The sequence below is a fragment of the Chiloscyllium plagiosum genome, unplaced genomic scaffold (assembly GCF_037043375.1).
Source record: "Chiloscyllium plagiosum isolate Xiang-an unplaced genomic scaffold, Cpla_swu_hap1 HiC_scaffold_25, whole genome shotgun sequence".
In the NCBI taxonomy this organism is placed as follows: Eukaryota; Metazoa; Chordata; class Chondrichthyes; order Orectolobiformes; family Hemiscylliidae; genus Chiloscyllium; species Chiloscyllium plagiosum.
Genome location: NW_028270163.1, coordinates 14,864,927 through 14,881,969, shown reverse-complemented (window position 1 = coordinate 14,881,969; position 17,043 = coordinate 14,864,927). Strand labels below are relative to the sequence as shown.

The window sequence follows — 17,043 nt, the reverse complement described above, 5'->3', positions numbered from 1 at the left end:
TCTTGTACATAAATTCTTCTCCATCTACACCCTTAACACTATGGCAGCCCCAGTCTATGTTTGGAATGTTAAAATCCCCTACCATAACCACCATATTATTCTTACAGATAAGTGAAATCACCTTACAAATTTGTTTCTCAATTTCCCACTGACTATTAAGGGGTCTGTAATACAATTCCAATAAGGTGATCATCCTTTTTTTATTTCTCAATTCTACCCAAATAATCTCCCTGGATGCATTCCCAGGAATATCCTCCCAAAGTACAACAGCAATGCTATCCCTTATCAAAAACACCACCCCCTCCTCTCTTGCAACCCCCCTCCCCATTCTATCCTTCCTATAGCATTTGTATCCTGGAACATTAAGCTGCCAGTGCTGCCCATCCCTGAGCTATGTTTTCGTAATTGCTATGATATCCCAGTCCCATGTCCCTAACCATGCCCTGAGTTCATCTGCCTTCCCTATTAGGCCCCTTGCATTGAAATAAATACAGTATAATTTATCAGTCCTACCTTGTCCTCTGTTCTGTCCCCATTTGCCATGACAGTTTGACTTACTCCTTTTCCCAACTGTGACATCCTCAGATTGATCTCTTTCCTCACTATCTTCCTGGGTAACCTCCCCCACCTTGCTAGTTTAAATCTTCCCAAGCAGCTCGAGTGAATCTCCCTGCCAGTATATTAGTCCCTTTCTAATTCAAGTCCAATCTGTCCTTCTTGTACAGGTCACTTCTACCCCAAAAGAGATTCCAATGATCCAAAAATGTAAACCCTTCTCCCCTTTATCAGCTCCTCAGCCATGCATTCATCTGCTCTATCATTCTATTCATACCCAACTAGCTCATAGCACTGGGAGTAATCCAGATATTACTACTCTCGAGGACCTCCTTTTTAAATTCCTGTCTAACTTCCCATATTCTCCCTTCAGAATCTCATCCTTTTCCCTTCCTATGTTGTTAGTTCCAATGTGTGCAATGACCACCTGCTGATCCCTCTCCCCTTTGAGAGCCTTCTGCACCCTCTCTGAGACGTCCTTGACCCTGGCACCGGGGAAGGAGCACATCATTCTGATTTTTTCGCTCCTGGCGGCAGAAAGATCTGTCTCTGCCCCTGACTAGAGAGTCCCCTAACACAATCGATCGCTTGGAACCCGACATACCTCTCATTACATTACATCTCAGTACCACATACATGGCTGTTCATGCTACATTCCTCTGAGACTCCATCACCCTCTACATTTTCCAAAACAGTGTACTAGTTTGAAATAGGGATAGCCACAGAAGACTCCTGCACCACCTGCCTACCCCTCCTTCCTTTCCTGGCTGTAAGCCATCTACCTGACTGTATCTATGGCTTTTCTCCCTTCCTATAACTGTCATCCATTTCAGTCCCTCACTCCTGTAAATTCCTTATTGCCTCGAAGTGCCACTCTAACCGATCCAGTGATCTCATTAGATTCACAACCAAAGATACTTCCTGCCGACATAATTCTCAGTAACATGGATACTCTCCCTAAACTCCCAAATCTGACAGGAAGAGCAAATCACTCTACTGAAGGCCATCTTTGCTCCTTCACAACCTACAGACCCAGGAAATAGCATTGTCTTTTTACTCTAAAAAAAACGGTGCTCCAGACTAATTTAGTTCCTATGGTTTATATTTTCAAAGAGACATATAACTAAGTTCAGTTTAAAATTAAGTGGAATAGAATTTCTAATTCTCTTTCTTGGTATTTTATCTTACAGACCGTGAAAACCAATCTATCCTAATCACGTAAGTTATTGTTATACACAAGGCTACAAATTCCTTTCCCTTTCTATGTGTAGGTATATAACCTGTAATACATTTATATTCTCATGTAAACGCTCTCCATGTCATACTTACTTGTTGTAGCACTTTCTATCATACCTTGTTCATAATGTCCTATTGTAACTAGAACCTATTCAAGCTCGCATCCTCATGTGCACCAGGTCCTATCCACTGTTTTTCAGCTGACCTCCGTTGGTTTCCATTGGTCTGACAATGCACCAAATTTAACTTTCCCATCCAAACTTTCTAATCTGACATTCATTTTGTCTCTCTTCATCTCTTTATCCTCGTCCAACTTCTTTATCTGCTCTGAGGTCCCCTTTGCAACCTGTTTTCAGTTGCCTAAGCCCTAATCTCTGGAACTCCCTCCTAGATATTTTCATTCATTTCCTCCCCTTTTAAGCTGGTCTTTAAAACCCATTTCTTTGACTAAGATTTTATTCACCTTTTCAACGATATGTCAACTTTTATTTGATCATGTTGTCTGGGAAAAAACTTTGTTTGCATTTTAATTTGTTAAAGGCACTATAACACTTGAATTTATAGTGAGTTTTAAGAAGATTTATAGCTCAGGTACATACAGATAAGGAAGGACACCACTTCAACTGAGACAACACATCATATTAGGACAAGTCAAGCAGAGACATGCAGGAGTATTCCTAGAAGCATGGTATTCCAACCGGAACTCTATCAACAGACACATTGAGTTAGACCCATCTACCACCCCCTGAGAAAAAGAACTGGAAATGACATTACCACAGGAAATTACAACACCAACCCAAAGAAACCCAAACATATAAATAGAAAGCAGGAATCGTGTACAGTGCTTTGCCTGAGGCCCACTGAAGATGTTACATAGTAGGGTGACGAAACATCTGGAAATGAACCTTACAGCTCAGCGAGCAAACCTACATCTAGAACTTGAATTTATTCATGTAAAAGTAGCGTGGTTTCCAATAAAAAATGGCAGAAACTGTTTGAACATTTTTTAATGCTTTTCAGTGGAGAATCCGGTGCTGGGAAGACTGTTAACACAAAATATGTCATCCAGTACTTTGCAACAATTGCAGCTATTGGTGACGTTGGCAAGAAGAAAGTCGAAACAGCTAAATCAAAAGTATGTATTAAGGATATATTTCGGTGCATTTGCATTTTGATGCAGTTTAGTCAGCTGTTAACCATAAACAAATTGTACCCTTTAGGGAACCCTGGAGGATCAAATCATCCAGGCTAACCCATTGCTGGAAGCCTTTGGTAATGCCAAGACAATACGAAATGACAACTCATCTCGTTTTGTAAGTTGAAATGCAAATATATATTTGGAATTAAATAACACTGCAAAGAAAATGGTTGGTGGAATTTAATCATTTATGCATGCAGCAATAAAAGTATTGCAGTCTCTGAGGTTACTTTTTTTTTAATTCTGAAGGGAAAATTTATCAGAATCCATTTTGGACCCTCGGCAAGACTGGCTTCAGCAGACATTGAAACATGTAAGTATTTCTAATCTATTCAGTTTTAAGTTAAATGAATAATATTCGTAGACTTACAAGAGAAATGTAACTCACCTGAATTTCCATCCAGATTTGTTGGAAAAATCCAGAGTGACATTCCAGCAACAAAGCGAACGGAGCTATCACATTTTTTACCAGATTACATCCAACAAAAAACCAGAAATTATTGGTAAAGAACCTATTAATCAGTTATACTTTTTTGAAAACCCTATATGACTTTCTGCTCATCGCTATTTACTGTCAATATGCTGCAACATTTTAAAACATCCTTAATAATCTACTTTGCTTTAGAAATGCTTCTGATTAGCACAAATCCCTTTGATTATCCTTACATCAGTCAAGGTGATGTCACAGTTCCGAGTATTGATGACAAAGAAGAGTTATTAGCTACTGATGTAAGTATTGCATATATCAATTGCCACAATATGATTTGTATTTAATAAGCTAATTATCATTTTATCTCCTTGAATTTGTAGCAAGCTATCGATATCTTGGGTTTCACCACTGATGAGAAAAACAGCATCTACAAAATAACTGGTGCCACAATGCACCACGGTAATATGAAGTTCAAGCAGAAACAAAGGGAAGAACAAGCCGAGCCTGATAGCACAGAAGGTAGATTAATTTAAATTCGTTGCTATACTTTGTGAAAAATGCCTTATTTCTAAACTCATTAAAATTAATTGCATAAATAAGCATGAGTAGTGGTTGAAGTGATTGCTGGTTTCTACTTGACAGAGCAAGAAGTCGTGTGGCAGGACTTGTTGGCTTTCAAATGTGTGTTTGTAACATAGTCAAACTGGCTGATTGTCAGCTTGTAAATCCTTCTGATATACCTGGTGGTACTTGGTAAGGATGGAAGAGTCTCCTGGTGAGCCATCCTGCAGAATGGTAAACCACTGCAGTATCTTTCCCATAAGAAAATTCAATGAAAGTCTGTGTCCAACCCATGCAAATGGGGGCAGGAGAAAAGACAGACAGGTCATTGTGGCAAGTCTTATATAAGATGATGGAATTGCAGTAATATCACAACAATAATAACCTAGAAGTCCAGGCTAACAATCCAGGGACAGAAGTTAGTGGGATTTAAATTCAATTAATAAGTCTGGAATTACATAAATCTAGTCTCAGTAATGGTGACCACGAAGCGATCATTGAGTATCACAAAACCTCCTCTCATCACTGGCCCTTAAGGAAGGAATTTACAGTCATTACCTGGTCTGTTCTATATGTGACTCCAGACCTGCAACAATGTAGTTGACTTGTAACTACTCTGAAATTATCCAGCAAGCCACACAGTGAAATGGCAATTAGTGATGGGTAACAAATGCTGGCTTTGTGAGCTACTCCTAAACCCCATGAATGAAAAAGAAAAGAAAATGTAAGACTGTCCAAGGTTGTTACCTGTTGAGCAATTACATATTTTGTGATATTAATACCTATACCAAGTCATATTGCAGTTTTTTTTAGATGCAATGAATATGCAAAAACCTTTGTATAATTTGAAATTGAATTCAATGAAGTGATGCCATATTGCACTTTATGATAGCCAAGGAGCAATCTGTAGGAATATCCTTGGACAGCGTTTCTTACATAGAGCTACAGTATCATATCAACAGGATTTTATCAATGTTTATTTATAGCTTGTTTTCCTCCAAGCTATCCAATCATCTCATCATTACTATTAAAAATTAAACTTGTTTTTCTTATTTAAGTGAGCAAAATCTTGTATATTTATGCACAATATGCTGATTGCAAACCATATGGGAATGATTTCTTCACCACATCCAGCTCTGAATCATTGTAAATAGCTTGTTAATATCAATTTGTAAGATAGAGTAACAAAATCTAGACAGTGAACCTCATTGAATCCAGAAGCAAAAAAGAATGGCTTTACTACTGTGTGATTGAGCTCCCTACTGGACATTATTCAAGACCAAATAGATAAATCTGACAAGATCAATAGAAAATTGAATTGAATTGAATTTATTGTCACATGTACTGAGGCACAGTAAAAAGCTTTGTCTTGCGAGCAATACCGGCAGATCACAGAGTTAAGTAGCACAGATAAGTAAATAATTGGTAAACAGCAGCAAAAACAAAAACACAGGTACAGATGAATGTTAAGAGTTTGTGAGTCCATTCAGTATTCTAACAACACTAGGTTTGAAACTGTTTCGAAACTGGCAGCTGCGTGTGTTCAGGCTTCTGTACCTTCTTCCTGATGGTAGAGATTGGAGAAAAATATTGCCAGGGTGGGTTGGATCTTTGCAAATGCTGGTGGCCTTTCCTTGACAGCGGGCCTGGTAGATGGATTCTATAGATGGGAGGTTGGCCTTTGTGATTGTCCGGGCCAAGTTCACCACTCTCTGTAACTGTCTCTGATCTTGAATGGTACATTTGCCATACTAGATAGTGATACATCCAGATAGCATACTCTTGATGGCGCACCTATAAAAGTTGGCAAGGGTATTTGCCATCATGCCAAATTTCCTCAGCTGCGTGAGGAAGAAGAGATGTTGTTTGTTGGGCATTTATAACTGGTGCATTCACATGAAGAATCCAAGGAAGCTTGTTGTGGATGACCACTCCCAGGAGCTTGGTACTCTCCACTCATTCCACCTCTGTGCTGTTAATGTGTAGGGGGGGCATAAGTAACATCCCGTCAAAAGTCAATAAAGAGTTCCTTGGTTTTACTGGCATTGAGAGCTCGGTTGTTCTCAATGCACCATTTTTTCAGGTCTTCCACCTCCCATCTGTAATCTGTTTCATCGCCATCTGAGATTTAACTGACTATGGTGGTGTCATTGGCGAACTTGTAAATGACATTAGTCTGGTATTTGGCGATGCAGTCATGTGTACACAGTGATTACAGTAGGGGGCTGAGTACGCACCTCTGGGGGGCTCCAGTGTTGAGTGTCAGTGAAGATAAAATATTGTCCCCAATCTTCACTGATTGTGGCCTGTGGGTCAGGAAACTGAGGATCCAGTTGCAGAGAGTTGGGCTTAGTCCGAGATCACTAAGTTTAATAATCAGTCTCGAGGGGATAATAGTGTTGAAGGCTGAACTGTAGTCAATGAGTAGGGTTTTTACATCTTGGTGTCAAGATGTCCTAAGGAGGAGTGAAGGGCAAGTGATACGGCACCTGACGTGCATCTGTTGGTCCAATAGATAAATTGGAGTGGGTCAAGAGTAGTGGGGAGGCTGGAGTTGATTAATGCCATGACCAGCCTTTCAAAGCACTTCATGACCACTGACGTTAGGGCCACTGGCTGGTAGTCACTGAGATATGCTGCATGAGCCGCCTTAGGCACAGGGATAATGTTGGCCCTCTTGAACAGGCAGGAAGGATGGCCTGCTGCAGGGAGAGTTTGAAGATGTCCAAGAAGATCTCTGCTAGTTGATCTGCACATGCTCTGAGTGCACGGTCTGTTACTCTGTCTGGTCCCATCGCTTTCTTTGGATTCACACAAAAGAAAACTGATTTGACCTCTGATGCAGTGACTGTTGGGATAGGTTCATCAGGACTTGTTGGAATAGTGCTACCTCTCCACCGAAATTCTGCTCAAAGCGAGCATAGAAGGTGTTGAGACGATCTGAGAGGAATATGTCATCATCTGCTATCTTGCACTCTCTCATCTCCTGTGAAGTCATTCAGTCCTTGCCATAGCTGCCGGGTGTCTGTCTGGGTCTCTAGTTTGGATCAGTATTGGTCCTTGGCTGTCTTAATAGCTCTGCGAAGGTCATACTTGGAATCCTTATATTTGAGTGGGTCTCCTGATCTGAAGGTCTCACACCTGGTTTTTAGCAGGTTCTGTATGTCGTGATTCATCCTGGGTTTCCCGTTGGGGAACACCCGGATTGACTTCCTCAGTATGCAGTCGTCCACACACTTGCTGATAAAGTCTGTGACAGTGGTGGCGTACTCATCCAAGGTACCTGCGGACTGTTTGAACACGGCCCAATCAGCTGATTCAGCCAATCAACTTCAGACGGAGTTGATCCTCTGCCTCCTCTGACCAGTACTGGAACTGTATCCACGAGCAGGATCTCCTGCTTAAGCTTTTGTCTGTAAGCCGGGACAAGAAACACGGCATTGTGGTCGGTGTTCCTGAAATGAGGGTGGGGAATGGAGTGGTAGGTATCTTTCACAGTGGTGTAGCAGTGGTCTAAAATGTTTGAGAAGAGGGAAGACTTGTGTTTATATTACACTTTTCACAGTCTAAAGTCAATGAAGAACACTTAGCAAATTCTTACAAATAACTATGGGAATAATAATCACGTCACCTATTATGGTAGTGTTACTTATGGGATAAACTTCGACTGGGGCACTGGTGAGCTCTCTCTCTCACTCTCCTTCAAAAGGTGGTGTTGAATTTTTAATATCTACTTGAGTGGACTAGCAGTGCTTCTTTAATGCGTTATTAAAAATAACATCTTTGACAGTGCAACACTCTCTCAGTACTGCACTGAGTGTCAATCCAGAATTTTGCTGGAGTGGAGCAGAACCATATTCTTATCATTCAAGAGGTGAGGGCTAAGGTTGACCCCAGTGGAATCATGGCTGTCATAGGCACATTTAAATGTACAAACAAAAGTAGTAGTAAATTTTTTAGTCACAAATGATTAATAAATTGATTGATAAATTCTTGATGTCACAAGGAATTAAGGGCTGTGGGGATAATGCGGGTAAGTGGAGTTGAAATGCTCATCAGCCATGATTGAATGGCGGAGTGGACTCGATGGGCCGAATGGCCTTACTTCCATTCCTATGTCTTATGGTCTTATGGATTACAATTCCGGAACAACCAGAAGCTTGCCTTTAATAGCCAATTTTTTTGGTTCTTTTTGCAGTTGCTGACAAAGTTGCTTACCTCCTGGGCCTAAACTCAGCAGATTTGCTCAAAGCATTGTGCATGCCAAGAGTGAAGGTTGGCAATGAGTTTGTTACCAAAGGCCAGACTGTACAACAGGTAATGTGCTGGGCCAGGAGAGTGTTCTCAGGATTAAAAGTGATAGAAAATGAAACATTAATTTTCATATTTTCCAGGTATACTCTGCAGTGGGTGCTCTGACAAAGTCAGTATATGAGAGGTTATTCCTATGGATGGTGCAACGAATTAATCACCAATTGGATACAAAGCTAGCCAGACAACATTTCATTGGTGTTTTAGATATCGCGGGCTTTGAAATTTTTGAGGTGAGATTCTTAATAACAATCTGGCAACAGCGACATTTGTTAGAACGATATGAAAACAGTCATCCTCATCCTGCCATGTTGTGCTATTCCACAGTTCAACAGCCTGGAACAGCTTTGCATCAACTTCACGAATGAAAGACTGCAACAGTTCTTTAATCACCACATGTTTGTTTTAGAACAAGAGGAATATACGAAGGAAGGAATTGAATGGAAATTCATTGATTTTGGCATGGATCTGGCGGCTTGCATTGAGCTAATTGAAAAAGTGAGGAGAAATTTTGCAGTTTTATTTTCTCACTAAGCACCTTTATCTTGGTCAAACGCACCTCTCCTTATTGTCTTGGTTTCATGGGTGACAACTGGTGCTTCACCAAGTGATCATCCTTTCATATTTGCTTTCATGCAGAGTTTTACTCTGATTACTTCCTGTACAACAATCTTTCTTCGTCCTCTCATGTGATGTGGACATTGCTGGTAAGACCAGCATTTATTTCACATCCTTAATTGCCCTTGAACTGAATGGCTTGTTTGGCCATTTCAGGGAGCAGTTAAGAGCCAATTGCATTGCTGTGGTTTGGGAGTTCTGGAACCAGCTAATGATGACAGATTTCTTTCCCTAAAGGACATTACTGAACCAATTGGGTTTTACAATGATGACAACAGCTTAATTGCTGAGATTATCTTAAAGTTTCAAATTCATTATTTGAATTTAAATTCCAGTTGCAGCTATGGTGGGATTTGAACCCATGTAGCCAGAACATTAGCCTAGGTCTCTGGATTAGTAATTCATGTAACATTACTGCTACACTGCACCTCTCCCTCATTCTTTATGGATGGAGATAATCTTGAATGATGCCATTTGGCCCATCATGTCTGTACCAGTTCTGTTGCCTAGTGCCAACCCCCAGCCTTTTCCTCATATGCCTGAACAAAATTACGATCCAAGCAGTCATTCAAAGTTCTTTTGAATGCCTGAATAAGTTCCAAAAGGCCCATAGCCTTGTCTGAAGGTCATGTATATTGATTATAAGCTGAAAACTCTGTCTCTCTCCTTGTCTATTCAATGTAATTAATTAATGTATTTTGTTTATTCCTGTACATTCAAAGCCCTTGGGCATCTTCTCAATCCTTGAGGAGGAATGCATGTTCCCCAAAGCCACAGATATGACCTTCAAGAACAAATTGTACGACCAGCATTTGGGAAAATCAGTAAATTTCCAGAAACCTAGGCATATTAAAGGAAAGACTGAAGCTCACTTCTCCTTGATCCATTATGCTGGCATTGTTGACTACAATATTAATGCATGGCTGGACAAGAATAAGGACCCTCTGAATGAAACTGTAATTGGATTATACCAGAAATCTTCATTGAAGGTTCTAGTACACCTGTATAGTTCTTATGGATTAGCTGCAGGTAATATTATATTTTACATTATTTATACAATTTCACATTATTTTTACTATTTTAAAGTATTATGTCTTACAGGGCACAAATACCAACCAATACAATTTTTCAGAAGGTTAACAATGTTTCAACAAATGTGATATTGACCATCAATGTTGCTTTTTAAAGTACATAGCAATATTTAAATTATAACATGACATGAAAAGCTGCAATCCACCAAAGAATTTGAAAGTATTTCGAATATTACTTATAAATCCAGGTATCAATCATAACATCATTGATGGTGATGTACTGGCACTGGAGGGGGTACAGAGGATTGATTCCAGAGTAGAGAGATGGCTTATGAGAAGAGATTGAGCAGACTGGGACTATACTCTTTGGAACTTAGAAGAATGAAGGAGGATATTATAGAAACATATAAAATTATGAAGGGAATCGATAAGATAGAAGCAGGGAGGTTGTTTCCACTGGCAGGTAAAACTAGAACTAGCGGGCATACCCTCAAAATAAAGGGGAGCAGATTTAGGACTGAGTTGAGGAAGAGCTTCTTCACCTAAAGGGTTGTGAATCTGTGGAAGTCCCTGCCCAGTGAAGCAGTTGAGGCTACTTCGTAGAACGTTTTCAAGGCAAAGAGACATTTTGGAACAGTAAAAGAATAAAGAGCTTTGGTGAGTGGGCGGGAAAGTGGGACTGAGTCCACAAAAAGATCAGCCATGATCTTATTGAACAGTGGAGCAGGCTCGATGGGCCAGATGGTCTACTCCTGCTCCTATTTCAAACATTTTTGTGTTCTTCTTCATATTCATAGAATTCCTAGTATGAAAACAGGCCATTTTGCCCAGCAAGTCCACACCGACTCTCTGAAGAGCATCCCACCCAGACTCACCTTCTACCCTATCCCTGTAACCCTGCATTTCCCATCGTTATTCCACCAAAACTCCATCTTCCCGGACATTACGGGCAATTTAGCATGGCCAATCCATCTAACCTGCACATCGTTGAACTGCTGGGGGAAACCGGAGCACCCAGAGGAAACCCACACAGACGCAGTGCCCATAGCAGTTCAGTAATCATGGTCAGAGTGGGTGTTTTAAAAAATTCTCAAGGTCAGGTTCGTAGGAGAGTAGTCTGACACAGAACAAACGACCAAGAGGCGAGTCTGCTAGAATATGGGCATTTTATTCCCCGCAGCGTCGCCAGAACGGGTCTGGCTTATACTCACTCTACATGTTACCAAAACTGGGAGCCGTCAGTTCTCGTAGAGCGGTTGCCAACAACCCACGCTCGGCGGTTAAACGTAACCCCGGAGCAGACTCACCGAACTGGAGACTTTTCCAGCTGATATACTCTTTTCCAGATATAAACATTCATGTGAACAGCAGAGCAAGGCTAAAAAACACATTCCATTCTGGTTACATACAGATAAGAAGATTCACACGGGACTAAGCAACACCTCCATTCCGGTTAGATTCACACATGTATTGGGACATAATTTTTAACCGTTTCACCACATTCCACTGCTTGGAATTTTACACCACATTCCACTGCTTGGCCCAATACATGTGTTACATTATGATTCACACATGTATTGGGACATAATTTTACACCACATTCCACTGCTTGGCCCAATACATGTGTTACATTATGCTTAATTCAGTTCAATTCGTTTCAGTTAATTTCAGTTCAGTCAATTCAGTGTAATTCAATTCAGCTCAGTTCAGGTCTGTTCAGTTCAATTCAATTGTGTTCAATTCAGTTCCGTCCATTTCAATTCAATTTAGCTCAGTTCCATTTTGTTCCGTTCAATTTGATTCACTTCAGTTCCACTCAGTTCAGTTCAGTTCAATCCCATTCAATTCTGTTAACTCCGCTTCAGCTTTTTCGACATGCCCACATCCTCTGCTGTACCCCAGGCAAGGGGTTCTTCGGCAGGACTGGGATCCTTTCTCAAACAAACTGCCACGTACATGCCCACATCCATGCCATCCCGGGACGGTCGGGACCTCCACAGTTTGTTCTTCTGGTTTCTTAGTCTTTTTCCAAAACATTGTTCTGTATCAAAATCTCTCCTCAATTGCGATTGACCCTGCTCGACTACGCCAAATGTTTTAAAAAATTCTCAAGGTCAGGTTCGTAGGAGAGTAGTCTGACACAGAACAAACGACCAAGAGGCGAGTCTGCTAGAATATGGGCATTTTATTCCCCGCAGCGTCGCCAGAACGGGTCTGGCTTATACTCACTCTACATGTTACCAAAACTGGGAGCCGTCAGTTCTCGTAGAGCAGTTGCCAACAACCCACGCTCAGCGGGTAAACGTAACCCCGGAGCAGACTCACCGAACTGGAGACTTTTCCAGCTGATATACTCTTTTCCAGATATAAACATTCATGTGAACAGCAGAGCAAGGCTAAAAAACACATTCCATTCTGGTTACATACAGATAAGAAGATTCACACGGGACTAAGCAACACCTCCATTCCGGTTAGATTCACACATGTATTGGGACATAATTTTTAACCGTTTCACCACATTCCACTGCTTGGAATTTTACACCACAGTGGGTAACCAGGAAGTTGTGATTTTAACATCACCATGACTCCCCTACCCATCCTCTCTCACCACCTTATAGTTTAGAGACCTGGTAATTTGTGGCTAGCATGACAATATTACTAAAATTAATGAGTGCTCACTAATGTCCATATTTGGCGGTGTTCCATCAGTCTTATTATGAAAAATAGAATCATAGAGTCATACAGCATAGAAGAGGGCATTCAGAACATTGAGCCTGTACTGCCAAATGGAATACAAATAGAGTGAGTTTTACAGCAACTCAAGAAAGTGCCTATCTGTCTATCTTCTGAGAATTACTGGAAATTGGCAATAAATGTGGTTTAAAAATTAATTGATTTATTTAACAAAACTATTCAAAGTTAGAAATTCTAAAATCTGTATGATTTAGTTAGTGTAACTTATTGTAAAACTGCCTACTATGACTTGATGAAGATAATATCTATGCTTTGCAGAGGGTACAGGAAAGAAAGGATCCAAGAGGAAAGGTTCTTCGTTCCAAACAGTGTCTGCACTTTTCAGGGTAAGTTGCTTCTTGTAAAAGCTTTTTTTTAATTGTACTATTAACTTCAGTCTTGTTAATATCATGGAAATGAGGGAGAGGGGAATAAATCTTACTGTTCTCCTCTCCTGTCCAAATTAGAGCTGGTTTTAAATTTTTATTTCTTATTTTTTATATACCTTTTTAAGAATATGCAACAGTATGTCTGTCCAAACTGTCTTTGTGAAGTCCAATTTAAAATTAGCAAATTCTTTAGAGTAAAAACGACATAGGGTTTATTACTGCACTCAAAAATCAGGTGATGGCTCCTTGTGACACATATTCATGCACATATACCTCCAAGAAACACAAAGTAATGAAAGGAGAGAAGCCACAAAAATTCAAGGCATCAGAGTAATTTCACATGCATTAGAGAGATCAGTAAGTCAGTGCCCATGTTGATATTCTTTCAATGGGTTGTGTACATGTGCCTCTCAGGAGTTCAGATACAGTTAAATTGTTGGTGATGGTGTGGTAATTGTAAAGTTGCAGCTGGTTCACTACATAGCAAAAGCACAAGCTTATTGTCAAGAATCAGAATTTTGAGTTATATTGGGAACACCACTCTGGTGCTGCCTATTCTTTGGGTGTTACAACTAGACTGACAAATAAAAATCAAAACTGTGAAACTAAAGCTGGTTCAGATATGTAACTGAGGCTTGAGGTTGAGATATTCACTTAATGAGGTAGATCTGATGTTTCCTCTTCAAAATAATTGTATTCTTGTCATAGATAATTGTGGAGTCAGTTACAACAAGTTATGAGCTTCAGAACTGAATGAGGTAGATGTCTTGTCTATTAGGCCTTTGGGTTGAAATAGCTTTTGGCTGATCCTGAAAGTCATTGTGTCGATCTAGGCGGGAAAAATCTTTCTGAACACAGACTGTACAGCAAGTTGTCTACTCCGTGTGTGTGTGCGTGTGTGTAAAAAAAGTAGTTTTCGCAATACTTTGTTTGGTTCAGTGATTTATTCTTCTGGAAGCACCTCTGCACCATGTGCCACATGATAGAAGTGGCCATTCCGTCCTTCAGATGGGGTTAGATACAGAGTGAAGCTCCCACTGCACTGTTTCCCCATCAAACACTCCCGGGACAGGAGTTAGATACAGAGTAAAGCTTGCTGTATAGCACCCCCATCAAACACTCTCCGATCTCGAAAGGATACAGTACACGGTAAAGGAAGGCAGATTCTTTCCCAGACGCTGCAGAGTTATGCACATCAGTAAAAACTGACAGCGGGGCTTCTTCCTTCATTTCTTACCTGCACATACGTACGGCCCATTCCCACGCATCTGCCAAATGAACATACTAACCCAGAAAGGACCCACAAGAGGGTAAGAATCTGGCATTTGCCAAAGCTGCTGAGCATTTGCATCAAGTTCTAAATCTTTCATGTTTTTGGTCTAACTCTTCAGGAGCATTCTCCACTGTTACACGAAGGAGTTACAATTGTTTTCTGTTATTCTATACCAGTCCTTGCAAATGCGGAAAAAAGTTAGTTTTACCAGGATTTGATCTGGTGACACTCCTGTTGTATCTAGCCTTGTTCTGGATGATCCAACCTGCTGTGATTTCAAGCCTATGGAGAGTAACGTTAACTTGTTTTGTCAATTTGTGTTCAAGCATCAATGAAACCAATAGATTTACAAACTTTTGTTTAAGATATTGAATACCTACCTGCACTGTCTAATTTTCTCGGTTCTATAACATTCAGCTTATTAGAAAAATGATAATAGTGGATAGCAATTTATTTTGCATGTGCAAAACCAGCTCTTAAGCTTTTAAGCTTAATGAGGTAGTCAGTTCATAACATGAGCTGTTTGATTTTAGAGAGGTTGGTACATAACAAAGCAGTAATTAAAAGGCCATAAAATTTTGCTTTACCATAAACATTCTTGGTCAAACTAGATGAAGAATTTCAATCTATACCACATAGAGTCATAGAGATGTACAGCACGGAAACAGACCCTTTGGTCCAACTCTTCCATGCCGATCAGATATCCCAACCCAATCTCGCCCACTTGCCAGCACTTGGCCAATATCCCTCTAAACCCTTCCTATTCATATACCCATCCAGATGCCTTTTAAATGTTGCAATTGTACCAGCCTCCATCACTTCCTCTGCCCCTTAAGGTCTCTTTTATATCTTTCTCTTCTCACCTTAAACTCTAGTTCTGGACTCCCTCAATCCAGGGAAAAGATCTTGTCTCTTTATCCCATCCACATGAACTGTGGAAAAATAACTAGCAATGTAATTACTTATTTATGCTTGTGGTTGGAAAGGATAGTTTAAATGGTTTAATTTGGGACAAAATACTGGTAGTGTTGTGATTAGGCTGGGGCTGTTGGAGTGTTGGAGGCTGAGGGGTTATCTTATACAGGTTTATAAAATCATGAGGGGCATGCATAGGATAAATAGACAAGGTCTTTTTTTTGGGGGTGGGGGAGTCCAGAACTAGAGGGCATAGGTTTAGGGTGAGAGGGAAAAGATATAAAAGGGACCTAAGGGGCAACTTTTTCACGCAGAGGGTGAGTGTATGTAATGAGCTGCCAGAGGAAGTGGTGGATGCTGGTACACTTATGCATTTAAAAGGAATCTAGGTGGGTACATGAATAGGAGGGATTTAGAGGGATATAGACCAAGTGCTGACAAATGGGACTAGATTAGGTTAGGATATCTGGTTGGCATGGACAAGTTGGACTGAAGGGTCTGTTCCCATGCTGAACTTCTCTATGACACTGTAACTGTAATGTTCATACAATGCAGGAAATGTCACATTTCAGGAGGTAAAGAGTTGATTTTTCCCTGGTAATTGTTGGACATTTCTGGAAGGAACTTATTCATTCTACATGTTCAAGGCAGAAATTTTAAAATCTTACAAGGGTCAGGTTTACAAAAAATTTAGACAAGGCAATGTATTTTTAAAAATAGCTCTCTTTCTGTCTCCTGGCCATTCATCTAAATATATGCATAAATGTAGCAAGGTAATAAAACATCAACAATAATTTATTGCTTACAGTCATGTGATTCTCAGACAAGAAGTCAATTGCTGTTGGATATTATATTCTTTGTTTGATACAGGAGAATCTGAACAAACTGATGTCTACCTTGAGAAGTACACATCCCCATTTTGTGCGTTGCATTTTTCCAAATGAAACAAAAACTCCAGGTATGTCCCAGCATTCAGTTTTATTCTGCCTTATCACTTTTGTGGAAAAATATATTTCAAAAGTATAACAGTATTCTTTCTATTGCACAGGTGAAATTGACAATCCACTGGTCATACACCAGCTGAGGTGCAACGGAGTGCTCGAGGGTATCAGAATCTGTAGAAAGGGGTACCCAAGCAGAATACTCTATGCAGATTTCAAACAAAGGTAAATGGTTGGAATTTGGGACATTTCATTAGCACCACAAAATATTATGCATAATAAAAATGCTATGTTTAAAAAAAATGATATGCCCAATTTACTGGACTCCTAAAGCAGTTTCTCACAATTTACCACTAACTTAATTTGCAAAGTATAATGCTCTTCATTCTTGATCTTTCTGGCAAAAAGTAAATGTAATGCATGCTACAATTGTAATAGCATAAATATGAGAATAAGACTATACATATTTTGAAATGAACAGGTACAGAGTACTCAATCCAAGTGCTATACCAGAGGGTCACTTTATTGATAGCAAGAAGGCTTCTGAGAAACTCCTAGCCTCCATTAATATAGATCAAAGCCAATACACATTTGGGCACACGAAGGTAAAGTGATAATTAACACTAGTTTATAATTAAACTTTGTAAAAAGCCATTTACTAATTCAAAAGATTAACTCCTAAAGTTATTTTCTCACTTGCAGGTGTTCTTCAAAGCTGGTGTCCTGGGTAATTTGGAAGAGATGAGAGATGAAAGGTTGGCCATACTTATCACCCGCACCCAAGCTGTATGTCGTGGCTTCTTAATGCGTGTAGAATTTCAGAGGATGAACCAAAGAAGGTACAAGAGACAT

The 17,043-nt window shown here is 40.0% G+C and overlaps 1 protein-coding gene across 1 annotated transcript in view; it reads left to right on the top strand.

The window, feature by feature from the left end:
* Window positions 1–17,043, top strand: part of LOC122562026 (myosin heavy chain, skeletal muscle, adult-like) — a 39,655-nt gene that overhangs the window by 2,063 nt on the left and 20,549 nt on the right. The window contains exons 4-19 of the mRNA XM_043714446.2: window positions 1,746–1,773; window positions 2,812–2,926; window positions 3,012–3,104; window positions 3,239–3,302; window positions 3,394–3,492; window positions 3,615–3,718; window positions 3,800–3,938; window positions 8,179–8,297; window positions 8,375–8,524; window positions 8,619–8,789; window positions 9,632–9,938; window positions 12,953–13,020; window positions 16,121–16,208; window positions 16,299–16,416; window positions 16,673–16,796; window positions 16,894–17,030. Of these exons, the coding sequence (XP_043570381.2) occupies window positions 1,746–1,773; window positions 2,812–2,926; window positions 3,012–3,104; window positions 3,239–3,302; window positions 3,394–3,492; window positions 3,615–3,718; window positions 3,800–3,938; window positions 8,179–8,297; window positions 8,375–8,524; window positions 8,619–8,789; window positions 9,632–9,938; window positions 12,953–13,020; window positions 16,121–16,208; window positions 16,299–16,416; window positions 16,673–16,796; window positions 16,894–17,030 (1,924 nt within the window). The remainder of the gene's footprint in view (window positions 1–1,745; window positions 1,774–2,811; window positions 2,927–3,011; window positions 3,105–3,238; window positions 3,303–3,393; window positions 3,493–3,614; window positions 3,719–3,799; window positions 3,939–8,178; window positions 8,298–8,374; window positions 8,525–8,618; window positions 8,790–9,631; window positions 9,939–12,952; window positions 13,021–16,120; window positions 16,209–16,298; window positions 16,417–16,672; window positions 16,797–16,893; window positions 17,031–17,043) is intronic.